The sequence below is a fragment of the Phalangium opilio genome, unplaced genomic scaffold (genome assembly GCF_054372755.1).
Source record: "Phalangium opilio isolate 3A_F unplaced genomic scaffold, DU_Popi_V2 ptg000105l_1, whole genome shotgun sequence".
Lineage (NCBI taxonomy): Eukaryota > Metazoa > Arthropoda > Arachnida > Opiliones > Phalangiidae > Phalangium > Phalangium opilio.
Genome location: NW_028324207.1, coordinates 908,586 through 929,364, shown reverse-complemented (window position 1 = coordinate 929,364; position 20,779 = coordinate 908,586). Strand labels below are relative to the sequence as shown.

The 20,779-nt window shown below is 37.1% G+C and overlaps 4 protein-coding genes and 2 long non-coding RNA genes across 19 annotated transcripts in view; 3 read left to right on the top strand and 3 right to left on the bottom strand.

The window, feature by feature from the left end:
• Positions 1 to 85: 85 nt before the first annotated feature.
• Positions 86 to 4,332, bottom strand: LOC149625115 (glutamate receptor ionotropic, kainate 2-like). 3 transcript variants are annotated; one of them, XM_089851889.1, is made up of 8 exons: positions 4,028 to 4,332; positions 3,730 to 3,908; positions 3,572 to 3,669; positions 3,360 to 3,453; positions 2,959 to 3,262; positions 2,072 to 2,286; positions 877 to 1,157; positions 86 to 810 (listed from the first exon to the last, which is right to left on the bottom strand). In XM_089851889.1, the coding sequence occupies exons 2-8, from the start codon at positions 3,772 to 3,774 to the stop codon at positions 534 to 536; spliced, it is 1,314 nt and encodes a 437-aa protein (XP_089708015.1). In that variant the 5' UTR covers positions 3,775 to 3,908; positions 4,028 to 4,332; the 3' UTR covers positions 86 to 533. The 3 variants fall into 3 exon arrangements, with proteins under 3 accessions (XP_089708015.1, XP_089708014.1, XP_089708016.1); XM_089851888.1 differs by having other exon boundaries at positions 3,730 to 4,332; XM_089851890.1 differs by having other exon boundaries at positions 793 to 838; positions 3,730 to 4,332.
• Positions 4,333 to 4,520: 188 nt separating this feature from the next.
• Positions 4,521 to 7,674, top strand: LOC149625114 (uncharacterized). 4 transcript variants are annotated; one of them, XM_089851893.1, is made up of 8 exons: positions 4,521 to 4,779; positions 4,941 to 5,071; positions 5,143 to 5,291; positions 5,413 to 5,472; positions 5,889 to 5,921; positions 6,130 to 6,231; positions 6,856 to 6,916; positions 7,006 to 7,674. In XM_089851893.1, exons 1-8 carry the CDS (start codon positions 4,731 to 4,733, stop codon positions 7,147 to 7,149), a joined length of 729 nt encoding a protein of 242 aa, XP_089708019.1. In that variant the 5' UTR covers positions 4,521 to 4,730; the 3' UTR covers positions 7,150 to 7,674. The 4 variants fall into 4 exon arrangements, with proteins under 4 accessions (XP_089708019.1, XP_089708021.1, XP_089708022.1 ...); XM_089851895.1 differs by lacking the exon at positions 5,413 to 5,472 and having other exon boundaries at positions 4,526 to 4,779; XM_089851894.1 differs by lacking the exon at positions 5,889 to 5,921 and having other exon boundaries at positions 4,538 to 4,779.
• Positions 7,675 to 9,524: 1,850 nt separating this feature from the next.
• On the bottom strand, positions 9,525 to 10,453 carry LOC149625113 (uncharacterized). 3 transcript variants are annotated; one of them, XR_016374544.1, is made up of 4 exons: positions 10,327 to 10,453; positions 10,123 to 10,267; positions 10,002 to 10,058; positions 9,525 to 9,938 (listed from the first exon to the last, which is right to left on the bottom strand). It is a non-coding gene; the product is annotated as an uncharacterized LOC149625113 (long non-coding RNA). The 3 variants fall into 3 exon arrangements; XR_016374543.1 differs by having other exon boundaries at positions 9,525 to 10,058; XR_016374542.1 differs by having other exon boundaries at positions 9,525 to 10,267.
• A 176-nt stretch (positions 10,454 to 10,629) lies between these two features.
• LOC149625112 (sialin-like) lies at positions 10,630 to 15,625 on the top strand. Of its 2 annotated transcripts, XM_089851874.1 has the most exons (11): positions 10,630 to 10,889; positions 11,054 to 11,193; positions 12,031 to 12,245; positions 12,376 to 12,615; positions 13,042 to 13,225; positions 13,292 to 13,425; positions 13,847 to 13,996; positions 14,082 to 14,214; positions 14,306 to 14,461; positions 14,949 to 15,034; positions 15,101 to 15,625. In XM_089851874.1, exons 1-11 carry the CDS (start codon positions 10,822 to 10,824, stop codon positions 15,290 to 15,292), a joined length of 1,698 nt encoding a protein of 565 aa, XP_089708000.1. In that variant the 5' UTR covers positions 10,630 to 10,821; the 3' UTR covers positions 15,293 to 15,625. The 2 variants fall into 2 exon arrangements, with proteins under 2 accessions (XP_089708000.1, XP_089708001.1); XM_089851875.1 differs by lacking the exon at positions 15,101 to 15,625 and having other exon boundaries at positions 14,306 to 14,503; positions 14,918 to 15,030.
• Positions 15,626 to 15,747: 122 nt separating this feature from the next.
• The window catches only part of Lgr1 (Leucine-rich repeat-containing G protein-coupled receptor 1), a 123,351-nt gene continuing 118,319 nt past the window's right edge, over positions 15,748 to 20,779 (top strand). Inside the window, exons 1-2 of one of the 2 annotated variants that reach the window (XM_089851871.1) lie at positions 19,744 to 19,830; positions 19,923 to 20,692. The gene's annotated coding sequence lies outside the window, so the exon portion shown is untranslated. Of the gene's footprint in view, positions 15,867 to 19,743; positions 19,831 to 19,922; positions 20,693 to 20,779 lie in introns of those variants that run through there. The other variant, XM_089851873.1, reaches the window with a different exon arrangement.
• On the bottom strand, positions 16,712 to 19,435 carry LOC149625111 (uncharacterized). 5 transcript variants are annotated; one of them, XR_016374548.1, is made up of 5 exons: positions 19,398 to 19,435; positions 19,081 to 19,262; positions 17,717 to 19,018; positions 17,229 to 17,653; positions 16,712 to 17,166 (listed from the first exon to the last, which is right to left on the bottom strand). It is a non-coding gene; the product is annotated as an uncharacterized LOC149625111 (long non-coding RNA). The 5 variants fall into 5 exon arrangements; XR_016374546.1 differs by having other exon boundaries at positions 17,229 to 18,755; positions 18,834 to 19,018; XR_016374545.1 differs by having other exon boundaries at positions 17,229 to 19,018.

Below are 20,779 nucleotides of genomic sequence, written 5' to 3'. Positions count from 1 at the left end.
TTGAGATAGATAGAGTTACAATTCAAATCGGCTTACATCGTTTTTATCAGGCACACGTTTATCAAAACATGACAGCGTCGCCATCTGTGAGCCTCTAGCGGAACTAATTACAGCTTTTACTTGTTTAGACAGCGCCATCTGTGAGCATCTAGCGGAACTAATTACAACTTTTACTTGTTTATTTGCAATCAGAAACATCGTTATGATTTTTATTTCATCTATTTATTAGATTAAAAAGGACTAAAGTTTTTATTATTTAGCTCGCGTATTTTATTTAACACGTTAGAAAAACTATCTTTACAGCTTGTTGCACAGATTATAGCAGCAGACGGTAATAAAAAAGATCTTAGGGTGGCGCCACCCGTATTTGATAAAGATTCATGCTCAACAAAAGGTGTATCGCCGCTATAAACGTCGATCTCAAGATTTCACGTTGTGACTCTAGGTTTAATATATATATTCTATCTCATTGGGTACAACCTAGACCTAGAACTTCACTTAAGCCTTGCCAAATCATAATAAGCCTTGGCTATCTACAAACCCTTAAATTTGCGATTTACCATCATTATAGTATTTAATAAGCGAAGTTTCTGTCGAACACGGTCCTTGTAGATGAAAATTTCGGTGACGAAAGCAACAACGGAGAAAATGATACCACCAATTAATAAGATGAAAACCCCGCTTAGTTCTTCGATGCTCATGGGTTTTGTCGGGGTTGATTCGGGTTTTCTCCAGATGCAGGATAACGCGTCTTTGCGCATTTTTAACACGTGCGGGGAAAGAAGTTGCATGTTGGTGTAGAAAGACAACCTGTAAATGACGTCTCGTTCATTCTTGCCTATGGGAAATAGCCTCGAGTTTAAAATATTTATTTACCATTGGTTTAGCATTTCGAGCAAATTAGAGTTCAAATCCTTTCGTATTCCAATTGCCAATGGCATCCAAAAAATTGGTTTTGAGCTGTGATAAATTTTCTTCTTTTTATCGCAATGCGCGGCGGTGATCCGATTTATGCTCAGAGCTTCGTGAATCATCGTTGCTTTACCACTAATTATTTCGCTGTATGTTTCCGCACTTTGCAATGCGGGAACGGGTAAATCGGAACGAAATTTCTCGATTTTGCGGAACATGGATTGAGCTTCAGCCAATGGAGAGTGCTAGAATAATAATGTAAGATCATAAGTTCGTAAGATATGTTATGGTATGACCATGAAGCGATATCTAGTTTATTAGGGAGAAGGTATAAGATGCCTAAGTATTTGCGCGCCATAGTCTCATACAGACTTGTAAATAGGGGGTACCAGGGAGCCTGTGACACCCAAGAAAATTCACAGGACACCCTGAAAAAATATTTTATGGAGGGGGCGGGTACCAACCGGGTACCATGAAAAATTCGGTGCGATGAGAACTCTCCACCATAACTACAGACCAAAAGAGCTCTCAAAAAGGGAAAAAATAAATTGGCGAATATTTCCCCTCAAATTTGTAGCCGGAATGCATCCTTCCCTCCCTCACATTTTGTTTTGGGCTTGCTCCCTTACTCCCTAGCCACTGTTCCCTTCCCTAGGCGAGTATGACGCAGTTTCTAGGATCAAGAGTTCAAGCCTCTGTTCCCTTCCCTCCCTTTAGGCGGGTGTGACGCAGTTTCTAGGATCAAGAGTTCAAGGCTCAGTTGTCCACTAGGAAGCCCCGGGTACCCAAGAAAATTGGGCTTTGGGGGGGTCGGAAGCCCGCAGGGCTCCCGAAGAAATGATCACTATTTACAAGTCTGGTCTCAGTCCCCCTTTCAAAATACAAGGGGGGACGTAAAAGGGGGCCGGGCTATTTCGCCTCTCCTCAGTCGGAAAATGCGTAATTTTTGGTCATTCGCGTCGCGCTGACGTGAGTTTTCAAGAACCAATGAAATGCTGGTTGTAATTTAGAGGCTGGGATTAATTCCGGACCTTTATTTAGACTCGAGATAAAGCTGGAAATGTGGCGAATTTATACCTTCTCCCTAGTAAACTATAGATATCGCTTCTTGGTATGACACTACTAGCTTAGTTGTACCGCGAGCTACTTGTCTACTAACTTGAAAGTAATCCTGAAGTACCGAGTTACGTTGAACGTAAGTTTTGAGACGTTTTCGCGCTAGTAGTTGTGTTAACGTGTCCAATATTTCGTTTTCTCGGTAAGCGAAACTCGCGATGAGTGTACCAGAATACGTTGTTAGTAAAATAATTCGGAAGTACCACCAAAAACTTATAAAAATTGATTCGCTGAGTTGGTTCGAGTCAAAATTCATTGCTGCGTACGACCAAAATGATAATGAAAATCTTGTGTTTATTAAATGTACCTTTCGTTAGAGAAGCGCTTTGCAACAATTATTTACACCAGGAATAAATACAGCTTATTTGAATCATTGTGTAACAGCCATTTTCTCAATGTATCTAAGCGGATTTTGTGGGAAGAGCTAGACTAATCATTGCTGACGACCAATGAAATCACAGTTAGGAAGACGTCAGTATTATGGGGCGGTGAAGTCCAATAGCGTTTTCCTTTGTGGTCGCCTGAGATCGCTCCGAGATCGCTCCATATTTTCGTGTTACGTCATCGCTCTAGCTAGGAGGACCGAATTTAGTTGCTCCCATTGAAAGACAAGTGTTTTCAGAGCGGTTTTGTGACGTCATCAGGCGCTCCATTTTGGTCGCTCCGTCTCTAGAGTCGGAGCGGTTGGGATCAATCCGGGAGCCAACCGGGAGGGAGCGACTGGGCTAATGTAAGACGGGCCTCCGTCTCGGAGCAGCTCGTTTTTTTTCAATGAAAGACGATTTTTTTTCGGAGCGCTTCGGGGCGCTCGGATCACCTCAAAGAAAAACGCTAAAATACTCAACTCCGGCCCACAAAACCCGCATAGAGATTAACATGGGATACATGGGGGCACAATTATTCCTATTAGCTGAATATATTCCATCTTACATTGGTTGAAGATGGCCCCGAAAAATTCTTGAAAATAGTATCCGAATGTTTTTGATTTTGGTGATGTTCTTGCTTGGTCATATTTGTCCAAGATATAATAGAGATACGACGCAACAAATAACACCAGGATCAGTAAGTACCAGACCTCTGGCGTTAAGGCCTTCAAAAATGCGAAGGGATCGGTTTTCGAATCGGGTTCTTTTGATAGAATACTAGCGTAGCTGTAATAGAAAGGGGTGCTGAAGGACATCGCAGTATGTCTCTGATATGTCAAGCCGAATGGTAGCATGGCAATATCGGCTTTCTGAACATAAATGCGTTGTTAATTTGGCTAATTAATTTGTAATATAGGTTACTTCATAAGTTCATAAGATATGTCTTATAAACTTATGGTTAATTACATTGTCAGCAATAACACCGATGATCCCTGTCCATTTCCCTGTTGTTTTGTTGCGTTTACCATGCTCGTGTTCGTCTGGTATTAAAACTGTGACGCTATGAAGAAGAAACGCGACTTTTCAATAAGTCGAGGTTTGTTAACAAAGTTACACTCGCGAAAATTCATCGACCCCCACTTTCTGTATTATTTCTATTTGCTCTTGTTATTACTTACTTGAGATTCATCGCTACGGTTAAATAATCAAGAATATACTTCATCAGTGACGGGCCAAGTTTAAATCCGTCTGTTGTTACGGTAGCATAAGGTGGTATCTGCAATATGCGAAACATGTTCTCTAATTTCAATTACAATAGATAAATTTCAAGCCGTACATGATAATACGCGACAGTAACGTCCGTTTCCTTTGAATTTCTCATATTTTCACGGAAAAATACGCTGTTTTGCAATGGAGTGATTCGGCGCTTTCAAAGCTAAGCCTTTTATATCACTTATAGTTCATTAAAAACTCAGTAAGTCTGAGTGGAATATGTGGTAGGATTTTTTTTAACACCTAAGGAGGAGTTGAACAAAATGGGTAAATTTCAGATAATGGAAGTAAAGATAAATATGTTTGAATAATCACTCCAAGGAGTGAAGAGTTATTCCGAGTTACAGCTTATACAAAACTACCTTTAAATTTCATTCACGTAGTTCATTTACTCCTGAATTCTACAATTTTTTGTCTCTCCCACTAAATAACGGTTTTTTGCCGATGTTTCATGGAAATTTGTCTTTAAAAAGGAATTGATTATACAATAAGCGATATCCAATAAATATTTCTAAATTGAAGTCTTGTGTCACGAAATAAAGACATTTACTTTCGTAAATTATTCAACAAGATCTTTGGAAGAAAAGTGTTTCGAATATTATGTGGGCCTATAGGAAAGTTACTGAATGCCTAATAATTTGGATACATAAGCTTATGACCTTATAAGTATCTATAATTTTAAAACAGTACGCAATAAATAAAACCTTTTTATTCACACCTCTCTTAGAATTAATTTTCAAGATGTATGAACAAGTTTGAACCAAAGTAGGCTTAATTAAACGCGTTTCCGTACTGGCTGTCAAAATTTAAATTACGCGGGAAATATTATTTTGCAACGCCTCATCGAGTGGGCTGTACTCCCCGTGCCGCGTCACAGCATTGTGCACTTTCCTGCGTGTGATTGTCGCAGAGTTGACTCACCTCCTACCGTCCGACGTTACCCTTTAATACGTACGTTCTTCTGCGAAACTGCGACCCGCAATAAATCGAGATTAATTAATTAATTAATAATCAAGCATAGTTACGTTAATTAGGTTGCTAAATTCTGTAACTCAGTTATAGAAAATGGCTTCAACTCCTCAAGAAGTGAAAACCTATCCTTTTATGACACCAGGTATGTAAAAGTCAAAATAATAAACAGCTTGTGTGTGTCTTAAGCCTTGATCAATTAAAAGTCCATCATCTTAGGTGACGTGCCGGTTGGCGTCAAATATCTGACATATTAATTAATTAATTAATATTAATATTAATTTAATTAATTATATTTTGTTACAGATGGCATGTTCGAAGCGGGCGATACTAATCATTATGATGGAACTCCTGATAGCGGAATCCATGATTTTTCCGGAATGGACGCGGAATCGCAAGCTAAATTAGAAGAAGAATGGCGAAATGAATTAGCAAAGGTATTAATATTAATATTAAATTTAAATTTAATATTAAAGGCCAGGATTAAGTTTAATTAATCATGTTTAAGTGTGAAGACGAGATTCAAACATTGAGACAAGTGTTAGCTTCCCGATTAGAGAAAGCCCAACAACTTAAACGTAAACTGGGAATAACAGCGTGGAAGGAATTTAAGGATGATATGGGACAAGGCTTAAAAAACATTCAGGAATCTACAGCGTAAGTTATTTTTAATTACATTAAAATTAAACTATGTTTAATTAGGAAACTCATTAAAGGGAGGGTGAAACATTTTTAACGGGAACCGAGTTTAAATCCTTTCAAAGTATATACATTTTAGGTATAAAGGTGTGACAGAAAAAATGACAGAATGGAATAGTGCAGTTGCCAGTGCCCCCATGTGAGTGATCAATTAAATTAAAGAACGCTACCCCCCCCCCACTCCGCGCTAACTATCTAAATAATTAATTAACTTTCTCTTAGTTTTATAAATAGGGTTTTGCAATTTTAAAATACGAAAAAGTCATTAACTCTAAATAATAGTGATGTGTCACACTTATAAGTATATACTTATGGTATATTTAGGTTAATCTGAACCTGTTGACAACTGACACGCACCTGCCTTTGTCAAAATATCGCTCAATCTTATGTATATTTATTTTTTTTACGATGTGTTAGCTGTTGTGATAAAATCTTTTTTTTTTGGGGGGAAAGGTTATTTATGGTTAATTGTTGTTAGTGATCTATGGTAATTTAGGATTATTTTAAGGGATTAACAATCTCTTTAAACTTTTTTCCTTACCCAAAAATTCATAGCCAAACTTTGCCAGGACTCTTCTCATCTCCAGCGTAGGTGAAAGTTTTCTAAATTCGCAGGCGATATTATTAATTCACTTCTCGTCAATTGCAAACACCCTGTTTATGGAATTTTCTTTGTATTTTCTGCGCATGTCTTTGGAATGTCACATTTGTCACAATTTTTGTCATTTTAACTTGGCTTGTCATTTGGGAAAAAAACTTGTATCTGTAGCTTTCATTGATTGAAATATATTTATAGATACCAGAAAACTTCTGAGACTTTGAAAGTAGCGACTGAGAAAACCACTACTACACTCGGAACTCTGGGAGCTAGTGTTTCCAAAAAACTTGGTGATGTTAAGTGAGTAGTTTTTTTAGGCGTTTTTCCCACGAATACCCGCCCCTTGTAGGCGTTTTTTTCCTTGAATACCAGCCCCTTGTAGGCGTTTTTCCCTCGAATACCCGCCCCTTGTAGGCGTTTTTATACTTGAATACCCGCCCCTTGTAGGCGTTTTTCCCTGGATACCCGCCCCTTGTAGGCGTTTTTCCCTGGATACCCGCCCCTTGTAGGCGTTTTTATACTTGAATACCCGCCCCTTGTAGGCGTTTTCCCTTTGAATACCCGCCCCTTGTAGGCGTTTTTCCCCTTGAATACCCGCCCCTTGTAGGCGTTTTCCCCCTTGAATACCCGCCCCTTGTAGGCGTGTTTTCCCTCGAATACCCGCCCCTTGTAGGCGTGTTTTCCCTCGAATACCCGCCCCTTGTAGGCGTGTTTTCCCTCGAATACCCGCCCCTTGTAGGCGTTTTTTCCCTCGAATACCCGCCCCTTGTAGGCGTTTTTTCCCTCGAATACCCGCCCCTTGTAGGCGTTTTTTCCCTCGAATACCCGCCCCTTGTAGGCGTTTTTACCTTTAATACCTGTACCTTCTAGGGTATGACACATTAACCCTGATTAATTTCAAACACTTATATTTGAATAATAAAGGAACTCTGCAACATTCAAATCCTTTGAGGAAAAAGTCGGTACAGCTTATTCCAGCGTAAAGGTCAGCTTACGACCCCAAAAACTCATGTTACCCATTAAATGGCTCTAATTTAAATAATTAACCACACCCCCTTAACCCCTATCAATCAGACCAAAGTCTCCAGTTCGCGCAGTAGCAGTGTCAACAGTTTCGAGCAAGCTCTTAATAACCTTGATGGCCGATCTGTCCCTTCTTCTAATACCGCCACACCCGTCACCAGTCCCACAAACGTCGAAAGCAAACCGTTGGTTTAAAAAAAATAAGCCACGCCCACTACACTGATGAATATATAAATAAATAACATACCTTAATTATTTCAATATCTTCTAATATAAATATTAATTAAAAGGAGAATTAAGTAATTTCAGACTTAATCGTCCCTTTAACCACGCCCCCTCACTAATTGCCTGTAGAGTTTAAGCCCCTCCCACTTTACCTTGAAACATTTTGTGTTAGGAGTTCAAGAGTGGATTAGGTGTAAAATAAAAATAAATTTAACTTTGGTTTAAACTTTAAAGCTATTACTTTAAAGTAAGATATTAATTAATTTCTCTCATTAATTTTGTTACGTTTTTTAATGAGCTCTATGATTATCTTATGTTATTATAACTTTGTATTTATTTAGTCACATTTATTTTAGTAACTCCTAAATTTAAAATAAAATGTCCAAAATATTGTCGGAAATTTTGAAATGTAACGCTAATATGATATGGAATTCAATATCTCTTATTGACGTTTAAAATATAAGCAATAGCTATTTTTCTGTTCTAAATGAATAATTGTCTCTTTATTTTAATTGTTTTTAATTATTTTAGCGTGGATTTATCGTCTTTTGAATTTCATTTTTAACATATACTAATTACTACTCCAGGGTTTTAGTATACTCCTAGTTCAAGTAAAGGTAAGTAACTTAAGGTTTCTGTGATCCATCGTCTGCTATGTTTGTGCTAAGCTAATTTTACATAAGAATATGGAATTCAATATCTCTTATTGACGTTTAAAATTAAAGCAATAGCTATTTTTCTGTTCTAAATGAATAATTGTGTCTTTATTTTAATTGTTTATAATTAATTTAACGTGGATTTTCCTCTTTGAATTTGATTTTTAACATCTTCAGATTACTACTCCAGGGTTGTAGTATACTCCTAGTTCAAGTAAAGGTAAGTAAAGTAACCATAGACATTAGAATACTATTAATAACCTAGACACACTTATCGGAAGAGAAACACGCGCTTTTTGGATGCCGATTTTACGCTATTTACCCATTTTATATGCTATGGGGAAAAACAAGACGTTGGCCACCTAGCGGCGGACGGGGAAACTAAAAATCAAAATAATTCCAAAAGGCGGTAAATTTATGTTGCATTTTCTGTATTTTTAAAAGAGATGGCATAAAAATAGACAAATTATGTTAAGAAAGTTAGGTTTTATTAAGATATAAAAGCATTTGCTATTTATTTATGTTGCATTTTCTGTATTTTTAAAAGAGAAGGCATAAAAATAGACAAATTATATTAAGAAAGTTAGGTTTTATTAAGATATAAATGCATTTGCTATTTATTTATGTAAATTTAAATGAAATAAAAGCCGGAATTTGGCATATACCAGACAGGTGAAGTAGATTCATAAATAATTAAACTTTCCGAGCATGAGGTTTCTTAATGTATGGTGATATACATAAAATAATTATATAATTTATTTATTTCGACTCTTACTTAGAAGCCTGAGGTCTAATTTCATATCCCAGGTATCGATATTTTACTCTTATTACTACTTTTAAAGAAAAGACTATACTGTAAATGACTCGCTACCATGAAGCTGTTGAACTTAGTACCTGGTAAGTGGTATTCATATTGGATTTGTGTAATTTTTACTAGGAACAATAACTATGTGAGGCCTACCATAAACCAGAGAGGCAAGCCTCTTTGTGGTAATTTACTTGTTTTGCATTGGCACAGAAAGGCTACTTGAGACTTGAGTAGACCGAATAGGAAAAGTGAATAATACGAGAGTTAAGTTAACGGCTTACAATAAAAAAGACACACACAAAAGCTGATATACGTATGTAAAATTAGTATGATAAAATAAATTAAATGATGAATTTTCATTGGCCAAATGTTAAAGAAACAATATAAAACTTGACACAAATGTTTAGATAGAAACTAATATTGAGTACCTTTATCATCTATACTAGTATACTCTAACAATTTTTACCAATCCAGACAATTACCAAGTAGTTGTATAAACACTAGATTAAAACACTTATTTTGATAAAAATACTCTGATAATACATGTTAAATGACTAGCTGTCACGCTGCTTCGGACAAGAATCTTTGGACTCAGTCATTTAATCACAAAGAATATTCTGATAGAGTAGTGCTCATTGAGAATAATCAACTAATACTCTTAAAACAACTTTGGTAGGCCTAAATACTCTTAACTCATTCCTATAATAGGTTTATTAAAATGTAGAATTTCGGTAAATAAATCAATAAGAAAACGCAACACTACTGGTAAAAAGAACAAACTCTGAAGAATGTCACAATCTGGAAAATTAAGACCAGTTTATCAAGGCTAACGATAGTGAGATTCACGGTAGAGGACAATTAGTTAATGATGACACAATTACTTCGTTTTTTTTTTAATTAAAAGATTTAATGAATCCAGTTGAAAAGTGTACATAACGATTGAATAAAGAGTTTAAAAATTTAACACAAAGACACATTACATCGCAATCACGGCCCAATATCCCCAATAACGTCTTATAAATCCCACATAATTGTCTTTCTTTAACCACGAAATTGTTGTTGCCAAGAAGTAAATACCTTTAAGAATATTTAAAAAGACCAGCTTTGTTAATACTATTTGAAATGGGAATTCTGAGGGTATCGGTGTATTGGAGGGAGTAGCTCATTTATACTGATTTATCGATGTTGTCATCGGTTGATGATGTAACTAGGCTCCCAGCATGATGGTATCATCTCAACGCTTTGATAAAACGAATTGATACGATTTATTTTACTTTTCGTCAACACAAAAACCACTAAAACATTTACAACGAAATTAATAGAGAAACTCTAAGGAAAAACCTACCTTACCAATTTACCAAGTAGTTAAGCCTTTGACAAGGGCAGTAGCCCTAACTTGAAAACAGTTGATTTTGCTTTATAATAAATTATATATTTCTTTCTCTCTCTTTAAGGAGAAAATCTATTAAAGTTGCTTACCATTTATTTTCTTTTATCTTGAACATTAATAATTTAATTTACTTGAAAAAGTAAATAATAATGCCCTACCGTATAATTAAACTGTATTTTTTTTTACACACTGGTGACACTGGGCATTTTTTGTTCGTGACGCTGGTGCGCATGACTTAAATAAGTTAACCAATCATATTCCAGCATTAAATTAAAAAAATATATTTTAGTTACCGCCGCCGCCGCAGAGTGTCGCATGGCCTTTTTTTCCCCATATGACGTAAAATACATAAATGCTGTGACGTCAGCAACAATCGGCCTCAATTGCGGGAATTCAACAGTGACTCTATGTATCTCTATGAAAGTAATAGCGTTTTCCTTTGGGTCCTCGCGGAGCGCTCCCAAGGAGCAATAAAAATGGTAGTAGTAGTTTCTAGCTTCGTTAAAGACTGTTTTTGAAGAATAGGATCTCCTAGTTTTATTCCTCCATGGGAGCGCTCCGCGAGGACCCAAAGGAAAACGCTATAACTTAAGGTTTCTGTGATCCGTCGTCTGCTAAGTTTGTGCTAACGTAAGGTTTGTTTTGATGAGTCAGAAATGTAATTGTGTATTGTAAGTGTAGGCCAGTAGTTAACGTAATAATTGAAATTATTTTTTTAATTAGTTTTTATAATCCGGTACGTGAATTCAAATGCTTTGAAACGAAATTTATTAGTGAGGGGGGAAGCCATGCAAATGGGTAGTGATAGCGATAATACCGCGAAAACTGGTATACTTCTGACAGAAATAATGTTATGGTAAATGTTTTATAAACTTAAAAGCGCTTCAATCGTTATATAAAGCGAATGTTATGTGACTGTGCTATAACGTTTTCCGTCAAAGTGCCTATGTGGTTGTGTTAAACGTAAAGTTACATTATCTAGTCTTGAACTTGATATTTTTGTTCGCTCACTATGACTAGTGAAGAGGCCAGTACTTCTAACTTAGGGCGGACGTCATCGCGAGAAGATATTCTATCGGACAGTTTAGATTACTTTGAAGAAAATGATCGCGTTCGAATCGTGAAACCAAGTCGTGGGAGTGTTGAAAGAGGATTTTATGGTAAACAGTGTTCTCTTATAGGGAGCTAACAACTGGCTAGGGGGAAGAGATAGTCTGACGTCACGCAGCCCCTCTCTGGTTGGCATTTTTGCGCGTAGAATAGGGTGTTTCCGCCAGAGTAAAAAGGGAGAAGAAATAGGGGGCGAAAACCGGTTTTCAGGGGATGTCAACATGGCGTCCTAACGTGGCCAAAGCGGGCAGCCGGCAAGGGGAGAGGAAAGGGGGAAGGTAACTTGACGTCACGCGCAAAGACCCTATAGGGACTTGGCAATTCGGGCTTAACTCCGCCCCCAGCGCCATTATGGTATGTTTTTTTAACAGAATGAAAGCTATATAAGCCCCTCCTCCTGGTATGTTTTTTAGCGCTAGTGGAAGGTAGACTGACGTTGCATGACGTAGTACTGCCATGTCCCTATACTGTTTCCAACCGTTATGGGGATGAAACTCCAGTAAGAGATAGAAGGGTGTGACGTTTCAGGGTCAGAACTGTTAACTGGCTAGGGTGAAGAGATAGTCTGACGTCTCGCAGCCCCTCGCTGGTTGGCATTTTTGCGCGTAGAATACTGTTTCCAACCGTTAGGGAGGATGGAACTCCAGTAAGAGATAGAAGGGTGTGACGTTTCACGGTCAGAACTGTTAGCTCCCTATAGAGCTATCTCAGAAGCCTTAGTGTGACGTCACCCATGCTATTTGCCCATAGAACCAAAGCGGTACCAAACATGGCCGCCCACTGCCAAGGGTAAGCCCATGACGTTTTGTCTAGGCACTGACGTCACAACTGAGATAGCTCTATTGTCTTGTTGGGTTCAAAAATATGTGAATCAACTCAATTTTCAGCATTTATTCCCGCTCGACATTTCTTATGTTTCATGGTATTTTGGGCTTTATTTCTCGTGTATTCATTACGCGTAAATCTAAGCGTCGCGATCGTGGCAATGTCAAAACGGAACAATGGTTCGGATGTTCCAATCAACAGTGAATGCCTCCCGGCCAATAGTTCATTTAATTCTACATCAGTTTCTTCCTATTACGATGAGTCGTTATACTATCAGGTAAGCTAAGTCCTTGCAAAAGTGTGAGGTCTCGTTCGCTAAGCCTTTGCGTGGTCACGTTAAGCCTTTGCAAATTCTCCTCGACTCTTGCTGGTAAGGCTTAGGAGTGAGTATCGTTATTTTATTCTAGGAGGGACCCGGGGAATTTAATTGGGATGAGAAAACAAAGGGGTTGATTCTGGGTGCATTTTTCTATGGATACGTCGTAACTCAAATCCCTGGTGGTCGATTGGCGGAAATATTTGGTGGCAAATGGCTTTTAGGAGGTGGAGTTCTTGTAACTTCGGTGTTCACGCTTTTATTGCCATTCGCTGCCAGATGGAATTTCTACGCGTTGATGATTACCAGAGTTATTGCAGGCATTGGAGAAGTATGCTATAAAAGCAAACGGTTATTCGCGATGCATTTGGCGAGGCTTAACTTAATAAAGGATAGATTAAAGCAAATATCGGCTCTTGTGGCACCCCTAGCATTTAGGCTAATCTTTTACACACCAATTTTACCTTACCAAAGTCAGAAACCAATCGAAACTCATTCTCGAGGGCGGAGCTAAAACTAGCCTTTGCTAAGCTTAAAGGGCCAGTCAACTCCACCCCTCGACTATGGGAGCATCTAGTGGCATTTTTTTAAACTAAACCACAGTATAGCCTTTATTTAAAATTGACTCTTGAAGCCATGTCGATACATGGGAGGAACGCGGCATAGTCTACTTAAGCCCGATAAGTTCGTTAAGCCTTGTCCCATGCATCGCGAATAATGGTAGTCTATTTAACCGCGAATTCGTCACGTTTAATAGGGCGTGACTTATCCAGCGTATTACGCTATATTCTCAAAATGGATACCCAAACACGAATATAGTTTGCAATTAGCCATTAGTGGCGCGGGGGCTCAAATTGGAACAGTCGTAACTTTACCAATCGCGGCCATTCTCTGTGATATGAAATATGACGGTGGATGGCCGTTGGTATTCTACGTCTTTGGTAATTAATTTCCCGCTGATAATAATTAATTTTCGAAAGCAAAATAATTGGTAAATTGGCCACTAGGTGGTTTGGGGTGTTTATGGTTTATATTATGGACGATATTAATATCAAATACACCCGAAGAACATCGTAGAATTACAAAAAAAGAATTAAGACTAATTCAAGAAAATAGACAAACTTCGTCAGTTAGGCAACAGGTTTGTTATTAATATTATCAAGAAGTTATATCAGTATCTCAGAGAGAAGGTATAAGATGCCTAAGTATTTTCGAGCCATAGTCCCAGTCCCCCTTTCAAAATACAAGGGGGGACGTAAAAGGAGGCGCCGGGCTATTTCGCCTCTCCTCAGTCGGAAAATATGACTGTAACTTTCGTCACTCGCGTCGTCACGCTGACGCGAGTTTTCAAGAACCAATGAGATGTTGCTGGTTGTAATTTAGAGGCGGGGATTAACTCCGGACAGGCTACGTTTGGACTGGAGATAAAGCTGGAAATGTGGGCCGAATTTATACCTTCTCTCTGAGATACTAGATATAACTTCTTGATATTATAACGTAACTTTTGATTGCCTTCCAAGCAGCTGAAACACTATATTTTTAATTAATTAATTAATAATTAGCGAAGTCCGCTTCCATGGAAAAGTATTTTAACATCTGTACCTTTAATAGCACTGTCTATTGAAAAAATGTGCAATTCTTGGGTTTTTTATACAATTTTAACGGAATTGCCGAATTATATGCAAACTATTTTGCATTTTGATATTAATAAGGTATAAATATACCTTAATTATATTAAATTAATTAATTACTAACTTTAACAATAATTATTCATTAAAATTCTTTTGTTGTTGTTAGAACGCGTGGCAAAATTCAATTATTAATTTAGTTCAAGCAGTTACGGCCGTTATAGCCGGAGTTTCCGCCGATTATATACGGTCCTTGAATTATTTTTCAATTACGACTATTAGAAAATCCTTCCAATCAATTGGTAATACTTAATTACAAATTTTTAATTGTTTTTTCAAGCGCAAGATGGCGCTTTTTACTTTTTAACAAAAGTTATGATGTGTTTTATTTAGCGTGTATTGGTACGGGCGTTTGTATCGCCTGCGTTCCATTAGTGGGTTGCGAAAAGCTATCAATTTTTCTACTTCTCGTAGCTTCCATGGCTTTAATGGGTTTTAGCGCTGGTGGAGATAATCCAGTTACGTTGGATATGGCACCCAATTACGCTGGTGACGTGTTTTTAACCTTTAAACAAGTTGAAAGTTAATTAATTTCACCAAATGTGGATGAGAGGGAAAGTATGACAATGGCCATAGAGCCTATGTTAAAAAACGCTGACATCAAAGTTTCGCCAATAACTATTTAGTTTACTAGTGCCTGATGGACTTGCGAACTCGCGACTGAAAGTAGTTCAGACATTTATGCTCCTTGGTTTAACCATAGCCCACTCGATCACGCGCATCACGACGCAAGCTGCTCGCGCTATAGCTAAATTACCGAGATTACACAATAGCAGACGACGGTAACCGCGTAACCGCAAATTAACACCTATTTTAAGACCTATTTTAAGGGAGTGAACAGTCCCAGTATAGCTACGCCACTAAAACGGTCAACTACGGCGAAACTCTGATGACTCGCGACTTTTGGCCATTTTCATACTTTTCCCCTCATCCACTTTTGATTTCACTTAACTTAAACACTAATATTAAATTATAGGAACTGTTTATGGTATTTCCAACACGATAAGTAACTTGTCAGGTATCTTTGCGCCAATGGTAATTGGTTTAATCACCAATAACAATGTAAGATTAAGATTTAGGTATAAAGCACCGTAGACCAAGGCTTAGAAATTATATTATTGTTCATAGGATACAATGGCGGGTTGGGGTCAAGTTTTTTATATATCAGCGATAATGGAGTTAATTGGAGCCACCGTTTTCCTATTATTTGGATCAGCGGAAGTCCAACCTTGGGCCGCGACACCCAATTATGTTCAACTTGAACAGGAGGAAAATTTAATAGCCGATCCTGCTATTAATAACGAGATTAACGAAGATTAATTGTTTTTATACAATTAATATTTTTATAGAAAGTTGCATTTCAGGCAATCCTTTTAAGGTTGCAACGTGTATGATTTTTTTTTAGTGATTTAATATCGTAGTGTTTACGATAAATTTGTATTTATTTTGAAAACTTTTGATAAATTTTAATATATCAAAAAATATTTTAATAAATATTACTATAAACTTTTTTGTATGAAGATATTTGCCTCCAATGTTGGGTGTAAATACTCCATGTATTTAAACATTTTTTAAAACTTAATTATTCCTTGTATTAAGTTGATGTATAACCAAAAAATTTTATTCAATCTTAATAAATATATATGCATTTAATTGTTTGATTTAATTGAAATTGAAAGAAGTTAATTTCAAATTAACTTGTTGTTTGTGGAATTTTCTACTCTAATGTTATTACTCCTTGACCGGCATCCGGCAGCACTGCACTCTCTGCGCGTTTTAGTTCGCGGAAAGTCGCATTGTGGAAAGTCGAGAACGATTTAATTGTAAAATACCAATTTAAACCGTAATTAGAGTTAAAATAAAGCCAATTTAGACATGCCTTACATCAAAAACGGTAAGCCAAGCATTAAATAAGGGTGTTATTATCCGGGAAAATACCTTGGGAACGTTATTTAAACGAAATCTCTATCTTTAATTGCCAAGGCTTAAGAAACTATCATGGTGACTGGCGGTGACTGGAACTTGGGTTACTTGGGGGTCAAATTAATTAAGTCGCGAGTCCCGCGGCCGTATTCTGCAGAAAAGTTAAGCTCCTCCTTCTGCCCTTGGCTCGCTGGTTGGACAATCAACCATTGCCCTTGGCCTTTTAATTGGCTACGTCTACCGATGACGTTCCATGCCTTGGCTCAGTGATTGGAGGTTCAACTGGCAAAAATAAGCCTTTGAATTCAGTTCAGTTTGAGTTTCAAGTTGAACCAAATTTCGGTGTAAGGTCAGTGTACAGTGTAAATTTGTCGCCAAAGGTCAGTGCTGCAACCTTTCACCCGAAACGTTTAAGCTATTAACGCCACCTATCATTTGAACTGAATAGTAATTTCGTGCCGTCTGCTCTTTTTTAATTTTAAATGACGTCAACGTATTTGAGACAGCCGCTTGTTAAGGTAACATCGTTAAATGTTGAGTAAGTTATATATTTTCACGTAAATAATGTGCTTGACATATTTACATATGAAAAATTAAAAACCAATTGTAATTGCTGAATTAAGTATTAAACGTCAAATCTTTCCCTGTTTCCATGTTGTTACTTTGATAACATCGAACCACAACTACCTAAGCCTAATGAAGGCATAAGGTGAAGGGCACACAGATTTTTGTGTCAGTAGTTATATTGGTAATGGTGAAACAGTAATTTTTTCATTCCTGTGTAATTTATCTTCAAATTTTGAAGTTGTAATTACATTTATATGTTCTAACATTGGTAAGATTTATTTGTAGTTATTGTATTGAATTATACATAGTAATGAAACATGTTTAAAAAACTGAAAAAGGCGCCACATTCCCTCTATGAGTTGAAGGTTGTACCCTTGTTGGTCATCAGTGACACGCCCAAGAGAGGACAAAGATGTGATAACATATCACAAAGCAGGTAAATGATGTCCAGCGCCAAGAGAGAACCCTTTCCCGAGGTGAGAATGAAAGGCATTCCTCAACAATATTCCCTTTTGTTATAGAAGAACGTGAAGCTCTGCGTATTGCAAATTTGGTACGTTCTCGTAATGTATTAACCATGTTATTAACATTATTTTTTGTTGCAAGTGGGTGCAAGCTTCTTGAATAGCCTTCCTCCAGTTTTTGCTGAAGATTCCTCAAAGAGCCTTCAGCTTTCCATGAACATGGTGCTCATCCACTTGCCACTGAAGAACACAGAAATGGTCATAAGAATGGTTTCTATTCAATGTAGGGTATAATAGTCCACCTTCTGAAAATTTCATTTGGACATTTTTTTGAGATAGAGGGTTGCTGCAAAGTCAGTTAACCATTAAGAGTTACTGCGGTGTCCTTTTAATTTTATTCTTCACTTCAACATTTCATTGTTATTTTTTCCATCATTCCTTGCTATTGTTTCAGCATGCATGGCCTTCCTTTATTGTTTCATTTATAAATGGGCTAAACGTTTTTAAAGCTTAGTCACTGCCTAGTAAGAAAAGCAAAGAAACGCTCATAGCTTCTGCTAATGCATGTTTGGATGGCCTTCTCATGTTTCCGTCTGTTTGGCAAATAATGACTGAAAATGAAAGGTCTAGGAATGAATACGAAAAGCTAAGGTTTGAAAATTAAAGGTTTAGACTGGAAACCGAGAGTATTCAAGCCAACATCATGACCGAAGTGAAAAATTGCAACCTGAAAATAATGACTAGTTTTGATTTTTGAAGACATGCTCAAGCGAAGCATGTTCTACTTTACTGTAGATAATTTTCTAAATGCCATGATAGGTTGTTTGAATAACGTCTCCCTGTATTTCGATTATTTTCAATGCTCAATTTGGCATGCACTTTCTTCATGACGGCATGAACTCTCTCTGATTATTGTATTCTCCTTTGTGATTTTATAGTACTCATTGTTGATATTCTATTAATTAATTTTCACCAAAGTTTCTTTAATATCCAATTTGACACGTACTTTTTCTCATTCTCTCATTATAAATAGTTATTTTTCGCGTTTAATCCATTTAATTTATTTGCCTGTATTTAATGATTTATTTCTCGCATACGTGTTAGTTTACTGTTAACTTATATTGTAATTTAGTAGACGCTTCATTTAATAAGCCAATTAAATTTATTGCATGGGTTATATGCATGCATTGAGTAATTTATTAGATAGGCATAGACTTCATAACATTTTTTAAATTATTTGGATTTTTGTTATCATTGACTGTTTATGTTATTAAAAGGGTTTGTGAGCCTGTGTGGATAGTGCTTGTCATCCTCATAGAGCTAAGTGGAGCCGGGGAGGGGTTTAAAAAAGAAGACAAAGTCTGTTACCGCCTTTAATGCTTTAAAACCGTTAATGGCATGTTTTCAATCTGTTCACATTAGAATTATGTTGATGATGTCTAGCCTTTACTCAAGATGACATTATTTATAACCAGCATGCCAGCACCCAATCAGTCCCGATACGCTCTCAAACCCAAAAATTTGGCAATTTATTTTCCACGTGTATTAAACTTTACATATTTCTGACTGTCAAGAGTTCATTGCTCTTTTCTGTTGCATGATTGCAATTTACATCCTCCGAAGTCTTCATGACCACATACCTATTTTAAATATAACTATTCTATTGTCAGAGCCAATAGTGGCTTAGACTGATGAAGACCCTCGGGTCGAAAGCTTTCCGCTTGTTATATTTATTAGAAAAATTTTACTTCTAATAAAGTATTAAATCATTACCATGAGTTTTTCTTCGCAAAATTAGTCTTTCTCTATTCTATTGTCATTCATTAGACCTATTTCAGATTTACCATATTCATATTAAGAGCAACAAAGGGGTGATTATACCAATTGCTGCATACTGAAATGCTTACTTTTCAAGTAACTGTTCATTGGGAAGGTGTAAATATGGTTACTGGTTATGTTTTATAAGTTATGTCGACTTGCAGTTGTAAAGCGCTAAGCGGATGATCCGCGACTTCCAGTGTTAGTTGTCAAATGGCTTGACACTCAGTGTCTGGATAAGCTTGTTCGTCAGCAGTTGGAAGATATACCTCGTCTGAGAGAGGAAAGGATAAATATTGATTAAAGGGTATGGGTGTATCTCGCTCATCAACACACCATTCCATGAGAATATGATAAGTGCGAAATTGTTAGTGCCACAAGAGCATGAACGAATCATGGAGTTGCTCTTGCCAAGTGCTCAAATAAGGCTTTAACCATTCACTTACCACGGGCGAACAGCCCTCTCACTTTTTTTACTGCAGTGACTTCTTTCCTGCGATCGACAGTTGCCACACAATCTGAACAATAAATAAATCATAATAGAAATAAATTAAATGGTGTGTTTTTATTTAAATCGGATTTTTAAGGGGGAAAATTAAAGAGTTTAGTTGAATACTTCATAAATTAATTAATCCTTCATAAATTACACTCACCACTTTACTCGACACGTTGATCAACGTCGGGAGGTTGATCAAAAAGTGTTGAAATGTCGTCTGCTGTAAGTGCGTTCAGCACATAGCGTTACCGAAGCAACCATTAAAACCGGTGTTTAACCGGTAACTCATTTGTCGGTTTATGAAACAACATTTTGAATTTGGTGTATAAATTTGATAGTTTACATCTGAGTCTGCGCGGAATTTGCACCAATCACTGAGCCAAGGCATGGAACGTCATCGGTAGACGTAGCCAATTAAAAGGCCAAGGGCAATGGTTGATTGTCCAACCAGCGAGCCAAGGGCAGAAGGAGGAGCTTAACTTTTCTGCAGAATACGGCCGCCGGACCCGGCGTAACGTAGTTAATTCATCGTTTTTCGTGCTAATTTAGTAAACCTAATGACATTGCCTAATGAGTCAACTTCACGTACTGTAAGGAGCCGTTTTCAACTTATTTATTTATTTATTTATTTATTTTTTATTTTTTTTTTATTTATTTGATACAACAACATCCGCAAAGACAGCTAGGTGTCTTAGGAGCAGACGGCGGTTATAGCGAGAGGGCCGTGATAAGAAAGTATATAATGCTAGGATATATATATATAAAGTATATAATGACTAGGACACAGAGGTCTAAAAAACCAATGAAAATACTTTAGTAAAAATAATGGAAAAAAATAACTAAAGACGGGGATGCAATAGGGTTTAGATCATATCGTTAAAATGTTCAGAGAGTTTAATTCGAAACAGAGATTTATTGGTAATGGCAATAATGCTAGGGGGCAAGGAGTTCCAGTCATTAATGACAGTATTAGTAACATGGGTCTGCCGAAAGGTAGTTAGGGCTCGTGGTTTGACCAATTTTTGAGAGTGACCACGGGTATTCGCGCTCGTATTTCTGGTGAAAAAGAGGGAGAAGTCAATGTCAAGGTGACCATTGATAAGGTTATGGACAAGGCATAAGTTGTTAATTTTAAGACGGATGTGGACCGGGTCAATATTTAGCAAAGAGAGGCGGCGGGATGCTGGAGAGGAACTGTGTTTGTTGGGGAGCTTAGTGTAAGCGTTTTGAGCCCTTTGTAAGGCATTAAGATCCATATTTAAGATGGGGAGACCAAATAGGGGAGCAAAAATCAAATATGGGGAGAACCAGAGAATTGTATAATGTTTTGATAAGGGGTAAGGACCGGAAATTTAGGTTACGGCGGATCATACCCGTGATACTACGCACACGCTTGGCGACTTTTTTTATATTCTGGAACCACCATGGAATGGAACTTTCAACTTCTTAAAGGTAAAACACATTTTTTAATTAATTTATTATGTTTAAGAAACATATTCGCTATAAACACGGAGACGCAAAGTGGTAAACGCGTATAAA

What these genes read in the sequence shown, in the direction of transcription:
- LOC149625115 (XM_089851888.1), bottom strand. Translation starts at nt 3,774, where the DNA reads ATGAGAAATTCAAAGGAAACGGACGTTACTGTCGCGTATTATCAT. An exon ending in ACCGTAGCGATGAATCTCAA is followed by an intron (nt 3,454 to 3,571) that starts GTAAGTAATAAC and finishes TCTTCTTCATAG; the next exon opens with CGTCACAGTTTTAATACCAG. An exon ending in CTCGAAATGCTAAACCAATG is followed by an intron (nt 811 to 876) that starts GTAAATAAATAT and finishes CGTCATTTACAG; the next exon opens with GTTGTCTTTCTACACCAACA.
- LOC149625114 (XM_089851893.1), top strand. Translation starts at nt 4,731, where the DNA reads ATGGCTTCAACTCCTCAAGAAGTGAAAACCTATCCTTTTATGACACCA. An exon ending in AACATTCAGGAATCTACAGC is followed by an intron (nt 5,292 to 5,412) that starts GTAAGTTATTTT and finishes TATACATTTTAG; the next exon opens with GTATAAAGGTGTGACAGAAA. An exon ending in GCAGTTGCCAGTGCCCCCAT is followed by an intron (nt 5,473 to 5,888) that starts GTGAGTGATCAA and finishes AAAAATTCATAG; the next exon opens with CCAAACTTTGCCAGGACTCT.
- LOC149625112 (XM_089851874.1), top strand. Translation starts at nt 10,822, where the DNA reads ATGCAAATGGGTAGTGATAGCGATAATACCGCGAAAACTGGTATACTT. An exon ending in TTATTGCAGGCATTGGAGAA is followed by an intron (nt 12,616 to 13,041) that starts GTATGCTATAAA and finishes CACGTTTAATAG; the next exon opens with GGCGTGACTTATCCAGCGTA. An exon ending in TATGGCACCCAATTACGCTG is followed by an intron (nt 14,462 to 14,948) that starts GTGACGTGTTTT and finishes ATTAAATTATAG; the next exon opens with GAACTGTTTATGGTATTTCC.